The sequence below is a fragment of the Falco naumanni genome, chromosome 5 (genome assembly GCF_017639655.2).
Source record: "Falco naumanni isolate bFalNau1 chromosome 5, bFalNau1.pat, whole genome shotgun sequence".
In the NCBI taxonomy this organism is placed as follows: domain Eukaryota; kingdom Metazoa; phylum Chordata; class Aves; order Falconiformes; family Falconidae; genus Falco; species Falco naumanni.
In genome coordinates, this window is record NC_054058.1 from 91,486,810 (window position 1) to 91,499,680 (window position 12,871).

Sequence of the window (12,871 nt, forward strand, 5' to 3'; positions counted from 1 at the left end):
TAAACCCATGGCCCTGCTGAAGCCAGCAGGAGTGACCGAAGTCACTGCATGGGGTGGGGAAAACTAATCGATACCAAGAAATTTGATTTCTCCTCCTGTGCCCACCATTCTAGGATGCCCCGACTGAGGGGACACCCACGCGCCAGCCCTGCTGCTTGCCTCCTTGCTGCCAGCGATGCTGTCCTGGGAGAGGGCAGGCTGGAGCGATCTGCCTGCGCTCACTGCTCCCGATGCGCTTCGAGGCAACCTTGCCCCTGCCCTGCCACGGGGCGCAGAGCGCGCAGCCCAGGCCAGCGCTGGGACACAGTTACAGCTCCCGTTATTCCTCCTGCCTGACCTTCCCCGGCACTCAGCCGAGCCAGCTAATGAGTCGCACCGTCTCCCTTCCTCCTTCGCAAAATTTTCCCGGAGTACTCAGTTTTCTCATTAAAATCGAAGAACGTATGATGAATTCCAAGGATAAGGAAACATAAAAGGAACAGAAGTAACAAAGCTTTTTATATTATCTAGTGCTTTTCAGACAAGAAAAGTATTAATTAAACCATTTGAAATCCTCAATGGATTAGGCAAAGTGGATATTTAAGGTTTTATTTTAACACTAACTTAATATTAATTAAATTCAATATTTAAGTTAAATTTCTCCATCATTATGTTTACATCAGAATTAGTCACTGATAATACTCCCTGCTGACTCTGAACTCCAGAGCATCTATCTATTATTTCAAAAATCACACTGTATTTTTACCGGTATTCTGACACTGTACAAATATTGCCTAAGTTCACAAAAAAACAAACTTCTTTGGTGATGCTGAGTCACCCAAAATGCCTTGTTCTTTTCTTTCAGTGAACACAATGTTTTAAAAGGATTTAAATAATCCAATAAAACCAAATGTATCTTCTGTCATTCACTCAATGTTGAGTTGCAGCTCCCGTCACACTCTTTTCCTGCCCGTTAATTGTGTATATATGATTAACACCCACTCACCCAGGTCAGACCCCATTTGCATGCCCAAAGGGCCAAGCAAACATATGTAGATAAGGTACCTCTGATTTTAGCGGAGAGGTAAACAGAGAGTATTTATCAAGAGCAGCAGCTAACACTTCATAGACATTTTTCTCCTGGAGAGAAATATCTCAGCGTATCTCAGGGATCTACAGGGTAATTCCTGACCCTCCTAATGACAGCACTGTAGCTTATTATTTCTGCATTTGGCCAGTTGCTGAATGTCCACCATACTTTCACGCAGAGACAGAGGCCTTTCTGGGGGTGTAAATGTTGCAACATTTTGATGACATAACTTCAAAGAAAACTGAAGGTTAGCTAATAACCCAAGCTTCAGCATTGCAGGGATCAGTTTACAGAAGGAGAGGGGGGGGGGAAAAAGGCATTTATTGAACTAGCAGAACCATTTCATCACAATTTCAAATAAACACAGTGTACTTAACAAAGGCTGCAAGACCTTCAAATTGTTCATAGTTAGAAACAACCTGATACTTCTTTCTATCTGTGACAAGTTTTGAAAGGACTTTATGCTAAGTCGAAGCCAGGGCATGAGTCTGGACTGAGACTGCATGTTTTCATTCTTCTCATGGGCTCAGTGGCTTTTTTTAGTCTTTGTTGCTTCTTGGCTGATAATGTTGTCACTATTGCTGGCTCTCCTTGGAGTTCTCACATGTTTGCCTGGACTTTCTGACTGTGACGTTTGTCTGAAACTTGCTCTTAAACAGCAAGGATGGTGTTTAAAACCTCTCTTCCCTTCCTGAAATATCTATTATAGATACAGAAGTACTGAAACAAAAAATGTACTGAACAAGGGAGTAGGAAGATGTGGTGATACTTACTGGCTCTTAAATAAAATCAGGCCTTCATTTGGTAAAAGATGGAGGGGATGAGTCTTACCAGCAGTGTGGGAAGACCATTTTCTGTCATTCAAAGTACACGGCACATATTTCTGCATGGCTTTCAGATGTTAGATGCTATGTGTTTTTCAGCACTTCTATGCCATTTTTACATTGTGGATGGGAAAAACTTACACGTCACTGTGTAATTCCAGCTCTCGGTGCAGCATTCCTTTTCACCCACCACTCCAGTTTACCCGAGAATGGCAGGTTAATTTCTGAGAAGGTAATATAAATCCCCATCATCATTACCACAGTCATAGATTACAGCTTTGCGTAACTTCATCTACTTACGCTGTTTCCCTCTGCATTGTGATTTCTGGAAAATGGATAGAAAGAGCCAAGCTGCATCCAGCGCAAGCAGAGTTCGTACGTGGTGTTATAGTTAAACCCACAGATATCAGCACCAATCTAAAGAAAAAATAAAATATTTGGATAAGCGTTTGTGATTGTGACTGAGGCCCAAAACTGAGAAACTACAAGTTTAAAAATAAAAATGATTTTCAGAAAGAGATACCTATTTCCGGTGACTTTATAAGAATGCTCCATAACGATATGGATTTTGCCAGGACTGAGGTTGTACTGGCTCCTAGAGTATTAACATCACTGTGGAAGATCTGACTGCATTTCAATAACTACAAATTCTTCAGCCCAGCTTGCAAAACCAGAAATACATGAAGGGACCTCGATGATAGAATACATAATATAAAGAGATTGGGTTTGGATGGCATGCAGTGATTTAATCTGAATCTAACTGTGCTATTTTTGTTTCTCTTCAGCCAGCCAAGATTGATGACATTTTTTTAATCTGCAGTTCCTTATGCTGTGGAGGCCGTTACTGCTGGCCATCTCAAGCAGCTTATTTCAGAAAACATTTGAGTTAATTTAAAGTGATATTGTGTATGAGACAGCAGCTCCCTGAAGGGCACCGGACTTACGTAGGGGATGCCAAAGAGGTTGAATTCCAGGATTCCAATGACTGACTGGTGCATGTCCTTCCACCGAGAGAAGTTGTCACCCAGCCAGTGACCTCCATACTTCCCGCTGCCAACAAATGTAGACCGACTCAAGACGAATGCTCGTTTTCCAGTTGCCTGCTGGGCAACACTGTGAAGAAATGCAACAACAACATTGTAAATAAGAATGGTAACTGAAGGAGTCACCTGATCAACACGAGCTTTCAGGCACAATTTTATCCAAAGGGGGGTGTGGTGGGTTGTCCAAGGCTGGACGCCAGGTGCCCACCAAGCTGCTCTATCACTCCCTTCTGCAGAACGTGGCAGGTGGAGAAACTAAGATGAAAAAAACCTTGTGGGTCAAGATAAAGGCGGTTTAATGAAGAAATAATAAAAGTCACATGCATGGAAGCGAAGGAGAACAAAAGCTGTTATTCTCTACTTCCCACCCGCAGGCGACGTTCGGCCACTTCCCGGGAAGCAGGGCTTCAGTACGCGTAGAGCTTACTCTGGAACACAAACTTCATAAATAATGAATGTCTCCCCTTTCTCTTAGCTTTCATATCTGAGCAGACGTCATACGGTATGGAATATCCCTCTGGCCACTGGGTCAGCTGTCCCAGCTCTGACCCCTCCCGAGATCTTGCCCACCCCCAGCCTGCTGGTAGGGGTGGGATGCTGGAGAGGCAGCCTTGGTGCTGGGCGAGCCCTGCTCAGCAGCAGCCAGACCCTGGTGTGTTGGCACCGCCTGTCTCGCTACCAATGCAAGCACAGCGCTGCGGGGGCTGCTGCGGGGCTCAGCCAGACCCCGTACAGGGTGTATTGTTGTCATCCTGAGTCACATGAAAATGTGGATGCAAAACTGCAAATAATGGGAAGGTTTACTCAGTGACCGAAAGATTAAAATATATCTGCTCCACAAAACAATTTGTTTCAGGTATTTTTAGTTTTCCTAAAAAATAATTTGTGTTTAATTTATTCTCAACCATGTCTCAAACTGAAAAGTTGAAACGTAATTTCCTTTCTGTGTTAGTACATTCTAGTTAGTGCCCTACAGGTTCCTAAAACCTAGTATAATATGTATTTTTTTCAATATAGGATTTATTTAGAGATTTGTATTGGCAAATAAGGTTCTAATATCCTGGAATTGAATTAAGAGTAAAAAAAAATATATATCCAAACCATATCTGAACATCTTAAGAAAAAATCAATATAGAAAGCAGAAATGTAATAATTCAAAATGTCACTCCATCCATGTAATATTTCCTCTGTTTTCCTGTCATTGCTTCATATATGAGGTTTCACTACAGAATTAGTGGTGTAATGAATTTTTCCTTGCCTCTTGAAATAATTTTGCTCCATCACCAGAAAATCAAGGAAGTGCAACATGCCTTATTGTCAAATCCATTACAAAATTCCTCAACATAGGATATTGCAATATTATATATTGCAGGAACTTAAATTCATCTCTGATTTTATATGATTTAGGCAACACATCTCTGATTTTATATGATTTAGGCTACACAACATAAATTCTCTGGGCAATATTCTCTAGCGTGAAATATTAATCATGTTGTTCGCCATCCACCCCCATTTCCTTAATGAATTTGATCAAGAGCTCTTTGACCTGTATTCATAATGGCCAATATTCAGTATTGTTCTGTAATGGCACAGAGCCTTCAAAGTGCTTCAACGTTTGTTTCTGCAGCAAAAAACCCAACAGCTTTCGTGCAAGCCTAGACATACTAACCATATGGGCCATATGCAGCAAGAGGTGCGATTCTTGAACCATGCAGGACCTGCTGGTTCTGGGTTGTAGGTGCACTGCTGGACCCCATAGCCACACAAGACTCCATGCACTTTGTATAAATGACATTTTGGAGCCCTTTCATGGATGTCATGAGTCCTCTCCTCTAGCTGGGCAGCACAACTCTTTGGCTCCATTTGCAGGTGCAGGTGCTAATGAGGGCAACACCGGGTCAACTCAACTATGACCCAGAGCTGCGTAAACAATTTGCAACAAGTAATTTATTGAATATATTTTGGTCTATTGTGAAGCACTGCTGAACAGGACCTAACACTGTGAAATGTATTTGTTGATTGAAATTATTTACAGAATATCATGTGCAAATAACTCTTGGTGTTATGCTACGCACAAGCTGATTGCTGCTAGCTCATGTATCCAAATTCAAGCCATTTGACATGGGTCAGATGACACATTTCCTATTCTCTGGCTGCATTAGAATAATTCTTAGAATTGTTTTTTATATGATTATGAACTTGTCATTCGTTTTCAGCCAATATCCTGCAATTGATGCTGGTTACTAAATATTCCTGTCAGTAATTTGATTTAGTTTATTGTTTGTGAAAAGCCAATGCAGAAATGGTATACAAACAGCCTTGAAAAGAAATATGTTTGAGAAATCCAAAAGAATATGTATGAAAAATCCTTCACCAAAGTTTCCCAGCTATGCAGTGAATCTGGCCTTTGCTTTTGGTGGTGTTCCAGCCTTGAAGGACCCTACATTTTGTGGAGAAAAACATGCTTTTCTTTTGGAAGGAGCCCTGGAAGCTAGTGCTGCAGGAATGGGGCAGGTTTTCCCAGCCCTGGGGGAGGCTGCAAGGAGCCATGCAGCAGTAGCGGTCCCAACGGCATTGGTCCGAATTAATGCAGTCAGGACAGCGTGCGGCTGAAGGGGCTGGGGCAGATGTGCCAGCACACAGAGCTCTTCCTGCTAAATTCACAGGGTCTCTCTCAGGCAATTGCCTTGGCTGGCACAGAGCCTGAATAAAACTAAAAAGACAGCTCAAGTAGATAAACAATTCCGAAGTCTCTATTCGAACGGTGTTACCAAGACAATGTGTGGTTATGTGGACCCCAGTGTGCAGAGGACAAATCCTGGTGGAGAGACGAGCGATGGGAAGATCTTTGCTGAGATTGGGGTGTAGGAGTCCAAAATCCATGCTAAGTCCCATGCGTCCTAGCTGGGCTGGGTGGCCAGCGAGGTCTAGGGTTCGAGGGCTTTCTGCTTTTCTTGAAAGCTGGACTGCTCTTCAGCCAGGCCCACAAAAGCTGGCAAACCGCTGCTGGCTTTTACCCAGGGCTTCCCCTCCCCCAGGCTTGGCATATAAAATACAAGTGCATCAACACCGTAAGTAGGCTCACTTAGCCATGTCCTCTGGATGCTATCACAATACAACTGCTGAAAACAGAGTGCTAAATACTGAAATAAGCCAGCACAAGGACCCCTGCTTTGGCACTTACATCACGGTATTAAACTTCGTCTGTTTTTTAGCTCAGTCTCTGCTGGAAAAGGCATAATTTGCCCATTTGATTTAATCCCACAGCTAGCTTTCCACTGTCACTCCAGCTTCACAGCAACAGTCTGCCTGCGTCAGCTAGTTTAAGCGCTTCCCAGCTGCAAAATGAGTTTTACAGTAGCCCACAGCAACTGTACTGCAATGCAGCTCTGCCCTCTTGCACCGACGGAGCCCCAAGCCAAAATGCAAGACGCTGCCTGCCAAGAACCACAGGCAGCTCCAGAAGCAGCCAGGGGAGCTGCGCAGTTGTGGTCCTTCCCCAGCAGAGATGGAAACTCTACTGCTTGGGCCACAGTAGCAAAGGGGTGGGAAAATTCCCCTGATGCCACACGCGGCTGCTTCTGCAGCAGCTGCACATGAGCACCTCCATTGGAGGCTAGGAACGTCTTGCTCTAGGTGCACAAAAGCAGCAGCTGGAGGGTTAGGCCCTACGAGCAGATCCTGATTTTAACTAAGAAAAGTAGAATCAGAAAAGATTCTGTTTCTTCTTCCAAGATTCTCTTTTCTGAAAACTTCTTACTAGATGACAAGGAGTAAAACGAAGCACGGGGCTGTTTCTTATTAGATGCTATTACAGATTTCCCAGGTAACATCAATGGCTTTAAAAATGTATTTCAACCACGTGCTTAAAAATCTGCTTAAAAATACTTGGAAAACTTACTGGAAAGTTGGTGCTGTCTGTGACCAGCCAAAGAGAGAGTGTGTGTTATAATGCTCTCCTAGGTAAGTCTTGGAGTCGGGACACAATGTCTTTTGTGCCAGGGAACGATCAGAAATGCCTGAGGATGACAAAAACCGCTGTAAAATTATATACATCACAATTCAAATCTCTTCATATTTCTACACGTTTAGGGGTAAAAACACCAAAGGATTTGGGAGAAGGAAAAGCTGAAGCAGTGCCGGACCTTTCACTGATTAGAGATTGGCATGTAGCCATGAATATCTGCTGGCAGACAAGGACAAGTGTCCTCAGGAGGGTTAGAGGACAGAGTAAACACTGCTCATTAATTCCAATTTATATGTCAAATAATTCAAAACATCCGTACAGGTATAAGGTATCGAGTAAGTAATAGCCCGAAAGAAAATCTCTACATTGCTGAATTAAGGATACACCTACATATCTTTGTACGTAGTGACAAATTCTGCTTAAGAGCAAAAACGTTGGGGAAAAAAAAGAAAGAAAAAAAAAGAACAAACCCAGAAATTCAGATGCCCGAGGAACTTGTATGGTTGTATGAAATCACAAGACCTCGGTTTGCATATCACTCAGCTGCAGATGTAGGTAGGCAACACGATTCTGCCCTGTCATGGTAAAATTCACACCTAAGCTCAGCTCTGGCCCCTGTTTTCCCCTGAGCCGTCTAGGACTAGAAGACAGCAGGGCTGATGGCACGGCACCAAGCAGCAATGTGAGTGATGAGTGTCGGAGGTGCGCAGGGGAGGAAAAAGCGTGAGGTGCAGCAGTCCACAGGGTGCCACCTGCTGTGGCCCGATAGGCTGCAAGAAGAGAGCAAGGACAGATTATAAGGGGTATATCCGCACGCGGATGGGTTATCTCGTAACTCTCTCTATCTGCAGGTCACAGGCAGCGGAGGCAGCAGCAGCTTTTTGCCTTCAGTAATAGTCAGGGGTAGCCCTGATATTGCTGGCGCAGCGCTGGTTTAGCTGAGCCAAGGGGAAACAACATGAGGCACAAACCGGCTGCACAGGTGCTGCCTGGTTTTTTGATCTCATGTTAAGGAGATGCTGGCAAAGCCCATTTGATGCAGAAAGTGTGATTCTCATCCTCTGCAGGTAGCCTCCATGAAAATGTCATGTGAAATTCAGCAGGAATTGGTCAGGTCAGATGTTTGGTTTATACAATGTATTTAAGTTTAGAGATGGAGTTGAAAATGTTATAAAATCTTCTAAAAAAAGAAAGAAGGTAGCTTCTCAAATGTTCTTCTGCATTCTTAATTAGGTGCACGTGTTATTGTAAATATTCCTCCATGAGCAAGCAATCTCACTGCCTAATTGCACTTTGTGTCTGCAGTTCATTACTACAAAGTGCATTTCTCTGTACCTGAAACCCCATTAGCCTCTCTGCTCTGCTGTGCTACCACAGCTGGTATCCTGGTGTTCAAATCTTCAGACACAAAGGCTCCAGTGTGACTGATCTGCGTCAGAAATAATGTAATTTATAGGCAATTTTCAAGTAACTGTGACTGATACGGCTTTGAAGGCACTAAGGTTCTGAGGAAAGTCACACTTAATGTCCCAGTGGCAATTAATTCTTAGCCCCATAAAGTTAAGTTGGGACATGAAAGAAAATGCTGCCACGAGTAGTATTTTCGTGCTTCATTCTTATTCTGAGTATTTCACATTCTGCCTCAGTAATACCAATTATTTTACAATTGCATATTAATCTTCAGTATAAAGTGTCTTACGGAAAAATGATTTGAAGGGCGTCTGGTTGTGGAAGTTCAAGCCATGGTTACCTGTAATCATGGTTATAATGTAGTTAAGGAGTCTGGAGGCTACATGGTCAAAAAGACTGAGGCACAGTGACTGGGACTTGCATCGATTCAGTCACCTAAAGGACAACAGTAAGCTCCCCAAACCCTGCCAATCCCAGGAAGGTCCTAATGTCCTGTTGGACTAAGCAGCTTAAGTCACACCTCACACCTGCACCAGTCGAGGGCTTGGACAGCCAAGGGCGTGCTCAGTGCTGGCATAAAGTGGAATGTAAAAGATAGGCCTGAAACACTGGTTGAAAACAGATCTTCTACACCTTGGAAAACATGCCTTAGGCTCCCGTCTGCAGAAGAAAGACCGACACTGGTCTCCAGAGATACTTTATAGCAGCCTTCCAGTACCTAAAGAGGGCCTACAAGAAAGCTGGAGAATTACAAGGGAATGCGGTGATAGGAAAAAGGGAATAGCTTTAAACTGGAAGAGGGTAGATTTAGATTGATAATTAGGAAGAAATTCTACACTGTGAGGGTGATGAGCCCCTGGCACAGGTTTCTCGGAGCAGCTGTGGCTGCCCCATCCCTGGCACTTTTCCAGGCCAGGCTGGATGGGGCTTGGAGCAACCTGGTCTAGTGGCAGGTGTCCCTGCCCACGGCAGGGGAGGTGGATTAAGATGATCTTTAAGGTCTCTTCCAACCCAAACCATTCTATGATACAATTCTGACACTGTGAGCTACAAACAGAAGTAGGTGCATACGCGCATGAGGAGGAGCAAGCCAGAGAAACTGGGCTCAAAACACACCTGTCTTCAGCATCCCTCATTATCCTTACTCATCATGTAGATATATAGGTCTCCAAGTCTGACTCCTCTACAACGGCTCAGACTTCAACACTAGCTGCCACAAAACTCAGCTTCGTGGCTCAGAAGCCTCTTTACGGGTCTGTCACTCAGTCGTTTTTTTGTGAGGGCAAAGGAAGCTCAGTTGTTTTGGCCGTCTCCCCCAAAGTCTCACACCTTTTTTTGAAGCTCTGAATGCTGACAAAAATGCGGTAACTTAAGGCAAAGGTGGAAATGTCTCACCACTTCCTGGCTTTGGTCAATGAGAAGAGCCATGGGGCCAGTATACAAGAGTTACAACCAGCGGTTTCCCCGCAAAGAGAGAAAATACCAAAATCATAATTAAAAGCTCTGCTTCTAGTTTCAGTAATCTACAATCTTTTAATAATATTTTGTCGTGCTTTTGTTATGTATATGTTTCTCTTGCATTTGAGCTGAGAAGAAATGAGATTTAATAAATAAAATGAAGAATTCACGTGACAGTACAACAGCCTGAAGGGAACAAGGGGTCATTTCCCATACTTCACGGTCAATAATTCATTTATGTATCAACTTCCTGTTGCATATTAACGTTGTTCGGGCAAGCTGGGCTTTCCCGGGGAAATGTTGGCTGGATTAATTTCCAGGACCACTGGCACTAAGTATAAGTACTCATAGCTTCCTGGGAAAGAATGTGCATGTCATTAATGCAGCTACTGGAAGAGGTATTCCCATTCCTATCGGTCTCCCATAGGCTTGGGCATTTAAAAAAATTATTTTTAGCCCATTTCTATTAAGATGATGAAAATTTCTTTCCTAAGAGAAACAAAAGATATTGAATTAAGGCATCAAGGAGATGCCATCTTCCTCGTCATGGTTTGTGGAAAAGGCAGAGGCTGGCCATCTTTGGGACCAGCAGTGGTGATGGTGAGGCAGAAGGGTTACTCCTTCCATAAATCCATAGCTGAGTTATAGTATACAGTATCTTGCACTTTCTTTGATGCAGACCAGTTGCTCAGAGAACAGCAGGGAAGGATGTTTTTCTAGCCCTGTTACAAGGCAGCCCCAGTGAAAGAGGAAAGTGGCTTATGTTTGATACTTCACCAAAGCTGAGCCAGTGGAGTCTTGAACAAATATGCAACTGAACACGCAGAACAGGCAGGGAAAGATGGGAAAAGAGAGGATGGAATTCTTTTTTAAGAAAAAAAACTCTGAGATTTTTTTCTAAGCCTATCCAAGATTATTTTTTTTTTAAAAAAAAAAAAAAAAGATTGTCAAGGAGCCTTTACTTACTAGGAACATAAGGAGGGTTATTGATATCATTAACAGCACATCCAGGATACTGGCCTCTTAAGAAATTGGATGGTTCATTCATATCCTTTAATAAAGAGAGTAAGATACATGTTAAAAGCCTCATTTTTTTTTTTTTTTTTTTTTTTTTTAAGAAGGGAGGGCAAATATAATGAGACTTACAATCCAGATCCCATCATAGTCAAGGACATCCTTAAACTCCAGGCACATCTGGGTCCACCACTCAACTGTCCTGGGGTTGGTGTAGTCAGGAAATACCGAGTCTCCAGGCGGCCAGGCCTAGAGTTCACAGGTACAATTCCTGGTTATCCTCTCATTTCTGTTACGCAGCTGCTTCCTCACTTTGAAGCAGCACTAGACCAAATGCATGAAAGAATTTAATAAACCAACCTTTCCAACAGCAGGAGTTACGCCATCAGAGTTGTTCACCCAGACTCCCATTTCTTCTCCGAGATCATAAGGCCTGTAAGTGCCTGGTTCTTCGTCCTTAGTTATGAAAGGGTCCTGAAAATGATGATCACACTTCCATTATCAAAATCCCAGTGGTAACAACTACTTTTCTACTTGTATATTTTGGAAAAAAATTGATTATATTCATAATGCAGATTACAATAATATTGGAAGAAAACAGCATTAAAATTTAGTAAGAGTTGAGAGCACATAATAATTTGGGAAAAGACATTAAAGATACGGCATGAGTATTTCTTGTATAAGCCAAAAGTGATATGAGTCATTCTATGTTCAAATGACTTTGGAGAAGAACTAGTTTTTACTTTCCCCCCTGCTGAGGTCTCTGCTGGGCAGAGCAGGCTGCCGCGCTGGGCATTCCCATGCTTGGACACCTCTGGGTTTCCTCCAAGGCAATCCTCACTCCAGCTGCTCCAGCATCAGCAGCTCAACGCTGGAATAACTAAAACTTCTCAAGGGGCTTGAAGTTGGGACACATCCAACTTCAGAAGCACCTCGTTTGCCTGCCCTTCAGATCCAATGTCAGACAAGGGTGTTTTACTCCAGTCTGGTGCGGAGTAACCCAACTCACGCATGCCTGCGGGGCTATACGTCTCTATTCTCCCCAGTGTGACAACCACAGCATTTTACACCCCATGGCTTGTCCCTGCTGCCCCTTTCAGTGCTCGGGGTGATCACCACCTCACATTGCTGCCAGCAGTGTTAACACAAACCAGCTTCTCTGCCTCAGGATGGCCACTGGTAGCCACCAAACTCATCCAAAGGCAGCCCAGTCCGCTCCTGGGGAAGATGGTGGCGTACCATGCCAGTAATGCATAAAGTTAGGAATACTTTGAGATGCCAGCGAGTGAGGAGAAACTATTCAACTCTGCTCAGCAGCCAGCTGGAACTAAAAGGAGGTAAGTGAGCTTTGTGCTATGTCCCTAATTGGGAGCACCTATCTGCTTTGTGTTGTTCAGAACAGAGGAAGATAGCAGCCATTTAGAAGAAGGGATATCTTTACTTTTCTTTTGGAAAGTGTGATTCCCTCAGGTTCTGCTTAAGGCAAAACCTTTCCGTTATGAAACACAATGGAGAAAAACACCACTGAAACAATTCTTCCATTCACTTATAGCTTGTGCAATAATTTAAGTGAACTTTAATTAAAATGTGATAGAAGTCTAACTAATAAACTTCTTAAGAACAAAAAGTATCTGATCCCCCAAATGGTAAATTTCTTTAAAGGCATGTTTTATAGCTCATTTTAATACCTGAATTAATTGCCTGATTTACTCGTAAGCCCTCTGATAGCTACAGCCCTGGTGAAGAAAGTGTGCTCTTCCATGCCTCACAAACAAAATCCCCTGCTAAATCCCTACCTTAAGTGCAAAATTCTGTTCAACTCTCTAGCCCCAGTGTCACCTCCACAAAGAATCTAAGTGTCCGTTGCATTTTTAACTTGTTTTATAATTCAGCTTTGGAAAAGAGAAAACTGTCCATCTGCAATAATTATCTTATAATTGTGGAAAAGATGTCTCTCAAGGGACTTGAAGGCTGGAAGAAGTCATCTTAATTAGCTACTCCTAATCCAAATTTCTAGTTTCTTTCAGCTGAAAGGTTATCCCAGTGGATAAATCTAATACATTATGCAGGTTTACTATCATCCTAA

At 43.1% G+C, this 12,871-nt stretch overlaps 1 protein-coding gene across 1 annotated transcript in view; it reads right to left on the minus strand.

Moving 5' to 3' along the window:
- LOC121089443 (maltase-glucoamylase, intestinal-like) overlaps positions 1 to 12,871 on the minus strand; it is a 61,932-nt gene that overhangs the window by 18,148 nt on the left and 30,913 nt on the right. The window contains exons 10-15 of the mRNA XM_040596665.1: positions 11,146 to 11,259; positions 10,918 to 11,034; positions 10,738 to 10,822; positions 6,838 to 6,955; positions 2,838 to 3,006; positions 2,194 to 2,310 (exon numbers count right to left, since the gene is read on the minus strand). Of these exons, the coding sequence (XP_040452599.1) occupies positions 2,194 to 2,310; positions 2,838 to 3,006; positions 6,838 to 6,955; positions 10,738 to 10,822; positions 10,918 to 11,034; positions 11,146 to 11,259 (720 nt within the window). The remainder of the gene's footprint in view (positions 1 to 2,193; positions 2,311 to 2,837; positions 3,007 to 6,837; positions 6,956 to 10,737; positions 10,823 to 10,917; positions 11,035 to 11,145; positions 11,260 to 12,871) is intronic.